This window comes from Camelus bactrianus, chromosome 20 (genome assembly GCF_048773025.1).
Source record: "Camelus bactrianus isolate YW-2024 breed Bactrian camel chromosome 20, ASM4877302v1, whole genome shotgun sequence".
NCBI classification, from domain to species: Eukaryota; Metazoa; Chordata; class Mammalia; order Artiodactyla; family Camelidae; genus Camelus; species Camelus bactrianus.
The window spans coordinates 6,710,740-6,725,436 of NC_133558.1; the positions used below are offsets into that span (position 1 = coordinate 6,710,740).

A 14,697-nucleotide genomic window follows, 5' to 3' on the forward strand; every position below is an offset into this window, starting at 1 on the left:
TGCGGGAGATGAGCTTGGGGAAGGGGTGGGGGGGGGGTGAGCTCTGCGGCCCCAACCTCCCGAAAAAACTCTTAGCCTGTTCCCTAAACTTTTTGAAAGAGGGTTTGGGGCTTGGTGAGTTTTCAGCCTCCATTCACCTGAAAGGACCCTTAAAAAAATCGTCTCCATTGGTATTGTGGAAATTCCACGACAAAACCGTATTTACACCCATTCCATATACAGAGGCTTTTCGCAGACTGCAGGGACCAGGAGAGAGCGTAGGTCGCTGTGGGCTCCGCAGGGCTGAGACCAAGCCTTCTTCACCTGTGCATCACTTCATTAGGGTGATTAGAAGCGCCCAATAAAAGAAACAGATTGAAGTGACTTAACTCGCTCTTTGGCCTCCCTGGGCGGCGAGGAAAGGTGGGTTTCCGGAGTTTATTCCCTGAGCCTTTGTTCTGCGGGCGGCACGCTCCGGTTCCCAGCCATAACCAGAGAAAAGCTGGCCTCTAAAAGCGGATCAGTGTTACGGGCTGCTCGGGAACCTACATCCCGCTAAATCCCGAGACCCGCGCGCCCAGGACCTCGGCATCGCTGAACGCGCACCGGGCGCGCGGACTGATGCTGCGTGGGACCCGGCCCGGATGGGACCCAGGCCAGCGTCTCCTGCAGGATTACAGCCTTTTCCTTTGGCAAAAGGCAGGAAAAGCAAATGCGCTCCTATAACTTCAGGAAGCGACCCTCTTCCAGCTCCTGGTCCTCTTACTTCCCAGGTTAAGGGCACAATCGGGTTTGTTAGAAAAGTCAATCCAACAGTGAAGTGCAATTCAGAGCCGCTAGCCGTTGGCAGCAGACCGGCAGAGATGGGGAAAAACCGGTCTTGGGCAGTTCCACGAATTTTCTTTTCTCTAGTTTCAAGCTGGGATTCTCCCCCGAGGCAGAGGCGCAAAGTCCTCAAACAAGAAAATGACTAGTTCGTCCCCTAACCTCCCCTCTCTTGGTCGTGTCGGTCTACGTTCCAGATTAAAATCACTCTCACAGAAGGTCTGGGAGGAAAATGCGTTCACTCTTCACCTATTGCTTTCATCCAGACTTTCATCATATTGACCGACTACCGAAGGTCTCGGCAACTCCTGTCATTCGGTTGCTTTTTTGAGTTTTTTGTTTTTCAAACGTTAAAATTATTGATACTGCTTTTCTTTCTTCCTTTTTTTACAAATCGTTGTGAAGTTTAAGATAATATACTGTTCAAAGTGTTCTTAACATAACTTCAAAAATAACTTAAAACCACCTCTAAGAATGCATAGAAACTAATTTTTGGTCTTACTGTAATCATTTGCTAGACTATTTCTCATCTCTGTAATTTTGGAATGTTCCTAGAGTCCTTACCCTTCAAAAATATAAGTAAGTACTTTTTTTAAAAGTTAAAGCCAAATCAATTAATCAAATACTTTTTTCCTAAATGAATTCTAGTGTCCAAAGAAATATCGTAGAGTCTCCACCATATTTAGTTTGAGCAGAATTAGAATATATATTTCAAGTTGCCCTAAAATTATGTCCGGGTAAAACATGTTAGTAAAAGAAGCTAATCAAAGTGAAAATATAACAAAATAAAAATAAATAAATGGTGTTGTCTGTGATGTTATCTTTAATTTCTCCTGAGTTTTTGGGAGTGTTAACAACCAAGTCGTTTGAAAGGACATATTTTCCCCCCAAAGTCTGAAAATAATCGATTAAACTTTTAAACTAATATTAAGAGAACTTTCATTTCATTATATATTCCATTCTATTATTATACTACCTATTTTATTCTCTAAAATAAAATGCATTTAAACTGTATTTGATTATTATATGTTGCTGTCCTGCAGTTTTTCCTGCACTAATATTTGCATTGATTCAGAACACTTTATTCACAGCTGCTCTTCCTTGATTACTATTTTGAAATTGTAAAAGTCTATTAATTCAAAAGCAAAGTAAGAGGGTTTTGAATTTGCTTGGTTTAGATTAAAATAGGTAAATTAATGTAAGTATATTTACATCGTATTTGCCAGGAAATGGATATGGTGAGCTTTAAAGTAAGTACCATTTGAATGGACTGGAGGCACATTCAGAGTCCTGGGCTGACTTGCAGAGATTCTGGTTATATTATGTTTTGTTTTGATGTAAACAAGTATCTTCTGTGAATCAAATATCTTCATGACACAAAATACCCATAGTATCTACTCATAATACAAGTTGACTTTTACAAGGAATGTTTGGATTTGAGGGGTCTTTTTGTTTGAGTGTTTTTTCAAGAAAACCCCAGTCCACTTTATTTTTGCTACTGTATTCACCTAACAGACCTCTTGTCGGCCTAAACCTGGCCACTGGTACGCATTCTTGTAGGGGTAAAGGAAGTGGGCAGAAAACAAGCAAATTGGATGAAAATATTTATTTTTTTATTTTATTTTGACAGAGTACAGCAAGGTATATTTTTAAAACCCTTCTTTTGTGTTATCAGGAATAAATTAACAATTTCAGGTACAAGTCTGCTTCCTCTGGGGAAATCTGAATTTCAGTCTATATCAATATCAATGGATCAAAACCAGCTCTACCAGCTGTTAAAGGCGGAGAGAAAACTGCCCGCTTTTGCAAAGGGGACACCTGTCAGTTTCGAATTTCGCAGATAAAGAAGGTTTAAACGACGTGTTCACCTCTTTTGTGTAATCGCTTTCTCTTAAGGTGTGTGCGTGCGCGCGCCCAGGTGGCCCGACCTTGATTGCTAGTTAACTCGCCAGCGTTTCTTGCTCCGCAAACACAGGACTTTCAGGGGCAGGTGTGTTCATTAGAGTTCCGGGGAAGCTGGGAACCCTGGAGACGCGAGCTGCCCGGGCCCACGCCGCAGCCCCTCCCCACCCGCCCGGCCTCGGGCGGCGGAACCGCAGGAGGCAGAGCGCCGCGCAGCCGCAGAGCGCGCCCCGGTCCGGGTGCGCGGCGTCCGGCCGGGAGCCTCGGGATGCGGGAGGTGAGTGAGCTCCGGGGACCCGTCGAACCCCGCCTTCTCTACGCGGGTCTAGGGGTCCCGGGGGCCCACGTCCATCGCACTCTGGGCTCAGAGCCTCGCGTGCTCGCGCAGAGACCCGGCGCCCCCTACAATCCCAGGCCGCCGAGGCAAGAGCCCTTCGGGGGCCCTTGGGAGCTTCAGCCCCCTTCGGTTTGCTTGGAGTTCAGGCAGCTCTCAGTGAGACAGTGAGGCAGGGTAGAAACCTCCGGTGCCTTGCAAATAAAGCGTTCGGGAAGGCGGAACTGGAAAGTTAATGTTTGGAGGGCAATGAGATGGTTCTTTTCAAGTTGCTTGGGATGTTTTCCCAGCCCGGTTTCGTGCAATGAAGTTGCACTTGGACCCCAGATCTACGGCCCCAAACGCTTCTACTTCTGTTTGCCGCTCGGCACCTGCTAATCCCCAAGACGCCCACCGCGCCGGTGTCGGGGTTGGGGTCGGGGGTGGATTGATACTTCTGGTGCTAATTTTTACTATTCGTTTTACTGAATACAGTGTTGGTGAAAAAAATAAGTCGGGATTTGGGTCTTTGAATTAACTGTATTTTTCATATTTACGAATAATGATATTACTGTAAAATACGTTGACATTTAAGGATTTTGGTCAAGTACATATAGGACTGTTAGCTCAAGCTAGATTTTTTTTAATGCTTTTAGAACAGATTTAAACATTTTTGTATTATACTTTAATTGTTGGGATGAAGTGAGCAGAAGAAATGCTGTTATTTAATGTAGCATGTGCTGTGAAAACCAGATTGGTAAACCAGGGATCACTTTCTTGAAGAAAATAGGTAGCAATCTATTACTAAATGTTTTGTAACTTTTCTTGTGATTGTGGCTGATATTTGATCCTTGAAGTTTCAATCCTAGAGTCACACTTAGAATTCATGTCAGAAACATAGAGCTTAAATTCATGACTGGACTTGAAACATACTTTAAAAAAATTTACAAGCTCTCATTCTAAAAACAGCTCGTTAATTCAAAGTCTTTTCTATTTTATATTCATAAATTAGAGTTAAAATTTGTCTATTTTGTGATTGTTTATTACAGTGATTGCTTTGCTTCTTGTGATGGTTTGTATTTGTCATAGACAGTGCTAAAAGAAGGTTGGATAAAATTGTTTTTTGTTTGTTTTTTTAAAGTAGTGTCTTTCTTAGACCTATAATCAGTGAGTGGCATGACCCAACAAAAAGTTTTGTTGGGAAAAACAATATGAAACTTTATTTATTTATTTTTTAAAACTTGAGATGCATTTGAAATGAAATTTGAGAAAAAAAACATTTTTATTGTGTACACAGGAAAAGGAAGATGTTTTGCCGTCTTCTCAGGAAAAGGATGGGAGTGGAATGGACAAGGATGCTCTCTATGTAAAGATCACATTCATTTTGTGTTCTCTGTGTGTGTGCTCTGTCTAGTTCTGTGTTCCCTGGGCTATCAGCACAATTGTTCCTCAAGCCAGAGGCAGAGAAATCCTCTTTGCTTCTCCTACGCCCCTATACCCCCACATCCAATTTATCGCCATGTCTTGTCAATTTTACCTTTGATTACCCTACTAATATCCTAGTCTAAGCTGTCTTGTACCGGGCACCACTCCAGGTGGAGGTAGACATTACTGAACAAAACAGACACAATTCTTGCCCTCATGGTGATTTCAGGCTGGCAGAGAGTCAGAGACAGATTACCAACCAAAGTAAGGTAGAAGGAAGAAAAGAACAGGGTGTTGTGATGGAGGAATAATTGAGGGTGGAGAGAGGCACTTAGCTTAATTTAGATAAGGTCCTGGAGCAAGACCTATCTAAAAAGGTGAAACCAAAGCTGAGATATGAAGAGTGACAAGGAGCCAGAAGGTAGTAAGTGGTGGGGAGAAGCGGTCTAGCATAGAATAGCCAGTGCAAAGGCCCTGAGGCAAGGAAGAGTTTGACTTATCTTAGGACTCATTAGCAGGGAAGTCAGGCAGGAGAAATTGACAGAGATCAAATCACACAGAGCCCTGCGGACCCAGGCAAATAGTTTGGATTTGCTGTGAGTATAGAGAAACCAGGCAGAAGCCTGAATTGGGGACACAGAGAATGAGGTGAATCTCAGCTGGGTGAACCCAAACTCTTAACCTTTCCCAGCCTTGCTATCATTACCGCCAGATGAAGATTCTAACCGCTAGAGTGGTGTTGAGGGTTAAATGAGAACATTACTCAACACTTAACGCACCTGGAACAATAAGGCTTACTGCGTGGTAACTTAAAAAAGAATACATTCGTAGTAGAATGCATGCTTAGCGTGCATGAGGTCCTGGGTTCAGTCCTCAGTACCTTCATTAAAAATAAATAAATAAACCTAACTGCCTCCCCCTCTCCAAAAACCCACAAACAACAAAAAAGATTCAAAAAAAAAAAAAAGAAAAAGAATATATTCAGCTTAAGTGTTAAATTTCAAATGCTATATTCCCATTTAAGTCAATATTAAGAATAAGTGTAATTTTAGGCTGTATATAGAAAAATGACTCATTAAAGTAATATTGTATATTGTAATTTAGCCTGTAATTGGGCTGGATTTTTTTTTTTTGCTAGTTATTATTTTTTATTTTTTTTCTTTTTTAATGGAGATACTGGGGATTGAACACAGGACCTTGTGCATGCTAAGCATGCACTTTACCACTGAGCTATACCCTCCCCCCCAAGATTGAATTTTTTTTAAAAAAAAAGAATCTTATCTTTTATCATACAGATACTTAAGGACATTTCTGTTATTCAAGTGTACATACTTTGAAGGTTAAGACATATTTCTGGCAGAAAAGATCAATTCCGTTCACCATGGCAATTTGCATATTTATCAGCTTCCGTTAACTACTTATTAGTGTTGAACTCATGTTCTTCTATTATCATTTTTGTAATTTAACAAATGATAATAGGCTTGAATCTTATAGTGTTTTGCAATTTCTAACATTACTAAGGCTAAAGTCTCTTCACCCAGAGATACCTGTAAATTCAGGTGTTTTCTTTTGTTTCATGAGCCGGAGGTAATTGGGTTTATTTATTTATATTTGGAAGAGGTACTGGGGATTGAACACAGGACCTTGTGCATGCTAAGCAGGCGCCCTACTACTTGAGCTATATGTGCCTCTCCAGGTGTAGTTTTCTCTTAAATCTGTTGTTCTCAAACTTTAGCATGCTGTGACTCATCTGAAGGGCCCCACCCCCCAGGGTTTCTGAGTCCTCTAACAAGTCTCCACGTGGTGCTCATGCTGCTGGTGGTCCAGGAACCACATTTTGCAAACTACAATCTTAAGTCAACAAACTCAACTACTGTCTCCGTGATTATTTACTGTTCAAGCTATAACTCTGTATTTACCCTCTATTATTTTTGCACTAAATTATTATTGATAAGGATCATTAGAAATATTACTATGAGATAACTGTTCTTGGGGAAAAATAGTAATTTTTAAAGTACGAATTTTCCAGCTTCAGTCACTTATTACTGATGCATTCCATGATGAAGGATTTCGGAAAATAAAAGAATATTTTCGACAGAGAGAGCGCCACGTTCCTCAAAAATATAATCATCTTTTACTACACCATCTTGACAGATTAATAAGTAAGGCAAGTAGGTTTTCTTTTGTAACCAGAAAACTGAAGGGTAATTATATGTAAGGTTTTAAACTTCGTGTGGTCTAATTCCTAGGAACTGGATAAAAATGAATTTCAGCATGTTTCACTGTTGCTGAAATGTATTCAGCGATTCTTCATTGATGGCCTCAAAGAAGATGAGCCTTTGCTAATTCAGCAAGGACTGATCCCAAAGATAAGTGTCCCATTTTAGTTTTGTGTACATTTGGGTACCCTAAAGAACTAGAGTGGATTGAGTTGCCTGGTTTGATATTTTCTGTTCCTGTGAAATAAAGTTGGAAAAGTAATTGGTACTGATGCTGACTGCCTATATCCAATCAAAAATTAAGTTTGACATATGTTTCCCAGTGCATGGGGTTGGGTGGATTGGGTACGTGGGGAGTGTACAGGAATGAGTCAAATACAGCCCAGAATCTCTCCTGGACAAGCCAATGCAGTAATAGCATCATTTTATTATTTTAGTGTGTTTAACTTGGAAATACAGGATGAGGAGAATGGACTATTATTACACACTGTTCCCCCCACGACTAACTATTTTAATAGCTGATGAACAAGACAGGACATACTTCCTCTTGCCACAGCCCACTTTTCCAGCTTTCTAAAATCCTGGTTGAATGTGAAAAAGCAAATGGCAAAATTTTTTTTTGCTTATTCTAATTCACCCCAGTTATGCAAATCTATTCTGTTTTTTTTTTTTTTTTTTTAAATCAGAAGGTAACATGATGTGTGCCTTTAGGATGGCACCTGGAAGCAAAGTGGAGTTTGCAAAATCTCTTACTGCAGTTCTCTTTTTTCCATAACATTTTCAGCCCTGAGATTATTTATTGGTGAGAACAGGAGGGTAGGTAGAGGGGCAGAAGGGTGATCCGGCTGGTAATAAAATCTTTGATTTACCCCCTGGACTCTAGTACCTGAAATTTATCAAGACCAGGCTGAACTTACAAAACAGAAACAGACTCACAGACATAGAGAACAAACTTAGGGTTCCCCGGGGGGGAAAGGCGTGGGGAGGGATAAATTAGGAGTTTAGGATTTGCAGGTGCTAACTACTATAAATAAAATAGATAAACAACAAGGTCCTATAGAGTACAGGGAACAGTATTCAGTATCTTGAAATAACCTATATTGAAAAAGAATATGAAAAGGAATATGTATATGTATAACTGAATCACTATGCTGTACACCAGAAACTAATACCACGTTGTAAATCGACTATACTTCAATTAGAAAAAAAAAATCAGTTTGACCAAGGAGATCTGTCTCTGCCCTTTTTTTTTTTTTTTTTTTTTTTTTTTAACTGTAAAATGCCTCTAATCATGGGGCTTCCCCTCCAGAGGAGGGAGCGTAAACTCCAGGCTTTCCTAATCCTCAGGGACTTTAAAAGGGTTTGCAGCCAGGGGAGTTGGGGGGCGGGGGGAGTGGAAATCCAAGGGCTGAACTTATGCAGACTGTGTATATTTCATTTTGTTTAACTCCATCTAGCTCCCTGACAGACTTACTCATGCAGATAACAGGACACAGGAAAAAAGAGCTAAAATTCCAAAAACTCAGAAGGAAATGGAGCAGGGATGTCCCAGGGGTACCTTGGAAGCTCACGCTGATTTGAGGGGGTATTAATTGGGATCTTCTCTAAAATGAATTTCCTGTTTTGACTTGAGTGCCCTCCAAGGCTTAAAGTGTCAGATCAAGTGTCTACAGGCATTTGGAAATCAAATAGGAATTTCCACACTCCATTGGAATTCTTGTTGGTGATGGAGATGCCATAACCATAATTTAGACACATTCTAAAGCATATACTATTATTTCATGGTGGTTTTGGCCAAGGAGAATAGATTGGTATTATTAAAGTGGATGGGATACTAGATTTTATACTTCTGAAGCCCTCTGTGTTTGCAGGCTCAGCAGAAAGTGCTGGGAAGCTATTCTCCATAGGATAAGAATTTCCGACAGAAAGGAACATATTTGGCCCTGTACTTGAAGATCCAGGAGGATTAAGTAGCTTGTCCTTTACCAAAGGCTTAATGAGTCGTAGCGCTTGCATCCATAAGTAATGGTTTCATCTGGCTTCTGGTAGTGGGGCAGCTGTGGGCGCAGCCGGTGCGTCTGGTAGACCATGTCTGGTCATGGTACGTAGATGCGTTCAGAGTAACCTCCTAGTCCAAGTCTTGATCAAATAACGTGGCATTTCCCCCACTTCTCTAAACCTATACTCAACCCATGTATTTTGAGGGGCTGAGAAGAGGACAGGATTTAGGGGAATAAATAGAATAATGACAAAAATGTATTTAAGAGCATAGAATTTTGAGCATGGAGGGAGGGAGGGAGAAAATACCGCTTTAGCAGTGATCTCTACCATGTAGAGGGACGTTTCTTCTCTTGGGCCGTTGGAGAAAAGTTTGCTTCAGGAGGTAGAGGATTCAGTCTAATGCAAATATCTGTGTGATTTGAGATAAACATCACCTGGGAAAAATCAGTGACTTGCAACCCTCGCTGTAGCTTAGAATAACCTGGAGAGCTTGAACAAGAAGCACCGCGTGGGTCCCATCACGAGAGGTTCTGATTTACTGGGTCGGCAGTGGGTCCCAGTATCGGGGCATTTCAGAGCTCTCCAGGTTTTCCTAATGTGCAGCAAAGAATGAGGATTAGTGGGTTTCTCCGTGGTCTTCAGCAGGTACCTTGGGTTCTTGGCCAAGTAGACAAAGTGGACAAATTTCCCAAGGCCTCTCTTCTATGAGAATCCTTCATCACAAACTCAGGCTACTAACTCCTTGTTCAACTGGTGATTTCTAACTGTGCATGCAGGATTTCATCTTTCTTCTTTCCTTTCTTTCATCTCAGCAAAAATGGTCCAAAGATGGCCTTCACTTAATTGAATAAATATGTTTTAGGAGGGTTTATATAAATTTATTTTAATTCATGCCAATTCTAGCAAACGTACTATGAACTTGGGTATATGTTCCAACAGAAAAGAGATCTCCAATTAGCTGGAAGCTTTCAGCCGAAGAAAGGTGGCCAGGCCTGAGGTGTACTGCTCCAGCATGCTTTTGGAGCACTTTTCATGCTTTTGGGGCAGTTTTCAAAATCTGCATGTCCTTTGTTATTTAACGGCTTGTTTTCTGCAGCCTCTGAGACAACAGGAATTTCTCCTGTGTGGAGAGGCTCATTTATCCCACCTCTTAGGAGCCTCTTTATATGGGTCTCTGGTGTTGACAGTCCTGGCCAGGCCTCCAGTGCTCCTTGGTATCTGAGAACTGACTGCAACTCTGTAGCAGTCTGGTTCCATTCTGGAGTGTTCTAGGTGGCATCCTCAGAGCCAGGCCGAACTGAAATGGCAGGGAATGGGAAAAGGTCTTGAAAGTTATTTTGCCCTAGTGAAGGAATTATCTTGTGAAATTTTTATCGCATGCATGGTAATTACTCAGCCAGGGAGATTTCATCAGTGTTTCTTCCCTTGTGTACATGGTTTCCTGGTTTGAAAGAACAGCGGGATTTCTGACCACGGCAGATCTAGCCTTGGACACATCCCTGATTAACCTGACGACACACTTCTTTGACACAGCCTTGGTAAGGATGGGGGCGGAGGCGGCACTGAGCAGACACCGTTGGTAATTTGTAGGAATCTTTGAGTTATTTATAAAAATTGTGTTTGGTTTTACTAAAAGATAATGGGTTTTACTAAAGGACTACCATATTTTATTATTAGAATATTATATGAGATAGTAAACAAACATTAATATATATCACAAATATGGGAAAATGAGGTGATTTATTTTCAGATATGTGATTCACCTGATTGAGGATGATACACTGATTTTAATAAAGTGATTGACAGTCAAACACGTTCTCTGAATTTTTTTTTTTACTGTAGTTAACTTTAACCTCTGCCTGTTAGAGAAGTATCAACATTAATATATTAATATTGTACTTTATAATGTTGTATTTATAATGCTTTTTAAAAATAATACGAGCTTTACTTTTTCTTTCTTTTTATTAGATTATTTCCAGAACAAGTAGTAAAGGTAAGTGTATTATTTACTACTAATTGGCTGTTTACTTTTCATTAATAGAATATTGTTGTTCAGAGAAAAGAATATTTATCTAAATGGTATATAAAGGTGAAGTGGGTTTAACTGCTTTATTTAGATTTATTGACCATCTACGGTAGTCAAATTGTGATGCTGAGATGAATTTTGTTGTACAGGATAACTCGTTTGCCTGCAGGGCACCTCTGTTTTGCTGTTCCAGTCACCCTTTGGCCATTTAGCTCCATCCAGGGATGGAGAGTCACTTTTGTCATTCAGAACCAGTGAAAATTAGCTATTTCTGATTTAACTTGGACCCAATTCCGATTCCTTTCTGTCTTTCAACAGTGCAAAAGGTAGATAATTGGGAGGTTAGAGCAATGATTTTGTTCAATTTAGCTCATGTTAAAGGTAATCCAACATTGTGAATTATAAAACCATGGATTCAAAGATGCAGAGAAACTGGGGCCATCTTAAATGCACGTGTCCCCCCCCTACTGCCCATCTTTTTATTTTTCTTTTGAAAAGTTGTTATTAAACTGACACTGCATTCTACAGTGAATGGTATCTTATAAATAAAGGATACGTAAGTTTCTAAAACTATTTTTTCTTAAGTATGCACAGTGCTTGGTTGACTTAAAAAGAGGTCCCAATAATCTAAGTCAGGGATCTTAATACTTTCTTTTTCTAAAAATTTTAGATTATTTATCATTGTATTATTTTAATTTTTTTTTTTTTTTTTTTGGCTGGCAGGGCGGTGGGGAGAAGGTAATTAGGTTTATTTCTTTTCAGAGGGGGTACTAAGGACTGAACCTAGCTAGGACCTCCTGCCATGCTCAGCATGCGTTCTACCACTTGAGCTATACCCTCCCCTCCTGGAATAGTTTCAAGTCAATTTTTTTCTGAACTCCAAAAGTGAGAGTTACTGTCTCTAAAACTGGCCGATAAACTACATAGTGGTGAAAACTACTTTGAATTTTGTAACATTTAAAAATAAACTATCACAATAAAGGCGTGAAACAAACAAAAATTTTAAAAAAGCTTGTTTTTTGTTGATAACAACAATGTGTATATACACAGCATATTTTTTCAAAAATATGTATGAGAGAGTTCTATTCAGTCGATCGTTGTTGTTTGGACCACTTAATAGGTTTATATAATCCTTGCAGTCACTCCGTGGCCCCGGGTGGAGGAAACGCCGCTCTGGGTGACTGCATCATTTAGCCCCAGCGGCCGTAACAAAATCCTGCGGGCTGAGGGGCTTAATCAACAGAAATTTATCCCGGCTTATAGACAGCCCCCTTCTTAATGTGTCCTCACAGGGCAGAGAGCAAGCCAACTCTCTGGCATCCTGTAAAGGCACTAATCCCATGATGAGGACCCCACCCTCAGGCCTCATCTAAGTTGAATTACCTCCCAAAGGAGCTCATCTCAAACACCATCGCCTCCAGGGTAGGGCGTCAACATATTAATTTTGGGGGAAGCAGTTCAGTCCGTAGCAATAGCAGATTGTGCTTGGAGCCCACTCTGGCCAGCTCAGGGGGTGCTGACCTCTCTGCAAGGGTCGGATTTTCACGTGTCACTTTGCATGCGGCCGGCGGGTAGTGTCCAGGCTCTACAGAGCCGATGTCTGATCTCACTCTCTCTGAAGTACAAAGATGTTTTCAGTGACCACCTTCTCACCTCCTCCTGCCATTGATAGAATTATTCCTTCCTTTTTGTTCCAAGATACATTTTATTGTATGTGTTTTGTTTTTATAATTCCTTTGCTTTGTGCTTTGCTATATGGATTATATATTCGTTCACTATTAGCTTCTCTCCAGTGATTTGAATGACTTCTGTCCTAGTTTTATTCTTCTGGTTCTTACTCTTAATTTAATTATCGACATCAGTGTGATAGCAGCTTATTTCTCCTTTATACATGACAAGGAATTCAACCTGTTTTTATTCTTCCTTCATCTTCTACCCAGATTTAGTCTGGGGCTTTAGGCTTGTATTGTGTCTATGTCTTTGTAAACAGTGCATAAATGAAATCATAAATAACAGTTTATTAATAGGCATAAAGTGTGACCACATCCCTTGTTTTTTTAGTTTACTAGGTACTGATATATAAGTAGCCATTCACGTTTCTATGATTAAGCTGTTTAATAAAGGCCAACCATTTACTTAAAAATTCCCACTTCTGTTAGCATTCAGACCTTTATAAAATTTTTATTTTTGCAAAATACACAAGTGTAAGAAATGTGTAGAAACAATGGGGAAGTGTGTGCAGGAGCTGCCCTTGGCACGTGGCTCAGTCTGGACACAAACAGTGGCTTTGCCTGAGATGTGATCATCACAGTCACACTTCGCAGGTCCAGCTGCTGTTTTCTGCGGTGGGCTCTGTGCTGCGCAAATTGATGGTGGCCTTGTTGCGGGGGGGGTTCTCGAACTGGAGGCAGGCTGTAATTTGTCCCTCACCCCGACTGTATTGTTTTTGAAACCTTGACTGCTTACAGCTTTCCAGCCTTTGCCTCCCCCTGTGTAGGAGTCATGTCCTTATTCTTTTTAGCAGCGGTTTGATTCCTCTAAAATTCCGCTTTCAGGGAAAAGTCAGATGTTGGTCTCCTTCATATTTACCTTGGGATTTCTGGTGACAGAAGAGGCTGTGGACCATTTGATCCAACGGGAGGTGAGTTGCAAATAACAACCCTGAGAGCCGTTGCCCTGGACCCCTTGGAGATGCTCATGCCCAGGTCTCTTTGGTTTCTCCCCCGTGAACACCTTCCTCAATTCCGTCCAGGGCCTGAGGACTTTGAACTGCATTCTACAAGCTGTGCCTCGAGAAGAGAGAAAACAGCTCCTCGTGTCAGAAGACCCATGTCGTCTTATGTACGTGACCCTCACTCAATTAGGTGGTGACGTCAGGGCAAAATCTGTTTTTGTTCCACTTTGGCCTGATGGCTTGATTACTTTAGTCATCAAGCTGCTCAGATCAGGCCCTGAGCTGAGGGGGAAAACTAGACTGCTGAGCTCTTCTTTTTAGCAGCGTGGTGTTCGGGGCGGTTTTTTTTCACATCAATTTCGTGAGGTGAAATGCTTTCTTAGGCTATAGATTATTTTTCATTGTGCATAGGAACAAAATTAGTGATTCATGGGAGAATGTAAGGGGTACAGACTGGTGCCAGATCAGTTGGCTTCAAATCCTAGTTTTGCTACTTAAGCTGGTTGCCTTCTCTACATCACAGTCTTTTTTTAAAAAAAATTTTTAAATTGAAGTATAGTTGATTTACAATGCTGTGTTAGTTTCAAGTGTACAGCAAAGTGATTGGTTATACATATGTGTATACTTTTTCCAGATTGTTTTTCATTATAGGCTATTACAAGATACTGAATGTAGTTCCTTGTGCTATACAGTAGGCCCTTATTTATCTATTTTATGTATAGTAATGTAGATCATAGTTGTAACCTCACTATACCTCAGTCTGCTCATCTGTGAAATGGAGCCACATTAATACCTGATTGATAGAGTGATTGCATGATTGCATGGGTCAATTTCAGGCACTCCACTGAAGGGCATTAGCACATTGCCTGATGGAGAGTTGATGCTCAAAGCTTACTGGCTATTAACTACACCTATAGGGAATGTATGGCTTTCAAAGGGATGGAATATGGGGGTTTTGGTGACCCACTCACAATTACGTTGTTCTTGGGACATTGAAATTTGGACATGAGGTTGTCACATGTGACTGTGGCAAGAGGAACACCAGCACTCTGGAAATTTGAACTGAAACCTATGGCTGTGCTGACCAGTCACCAGCGTCAGTGACATCACTGTGGCACACCATCCGTCAGGTGACGTGCAGCCAGGACTGGGAGAGGAGGGGCCGCGAGTTGGCCGTAGTGTAGACCTGAGGAGGTGATTGGTGAGCATGGAGCTCATTGTGTTTGTCCATCTAACTGGTCTTTGCAGGATGCATGTTCCCTCTGAATTTTTCCTACAAAGTAGTCATTGAATACATTAGTTTAATCATTACCCTTAGTTGTGTGCTTAGATC

The 14,697-nt window shown here is 41.0% G+C and overlaps 1 protein-coding gene across 6 annotated transcripts in view; it reads left to right on the forward strand.

The window, feature by feature from the left end:
• The first annotated feature begins 6,847 nt into the window (after positions 1-6,847).
• Positions 6,848-14,697, forward strand: part of SYCP2L (synaptonemal complex protein 2 like) — a 58,499-nt gene continuing 50,649 nt past the window's right edge. For all 6 annotated transcript variants that reach the window (XM_074348092.1, XM_074348093.1, XM_074348094.1 and 3 more), the window contains exons 1-4: positions 6,848-10,202; positions 10,633-10,657; positions 13,246-13,331; positions 13,443-13,531. In XM_074348092.1, the coding sequence (XP_074204193.1) occupies positions 10,098-10,202; positions 10,633-10,657; positions 13,246-13,331; positions 13,443-13,531 (305 nt within the window). In that variant the 5' untranslated portion in view covers positions 6,848-10,097. The remainder of the gene's footprint in view (positions 10,203-10,632; positions 10,658-13,245; positions 13,332-13,442; positions 13,532-14,697) is intronic.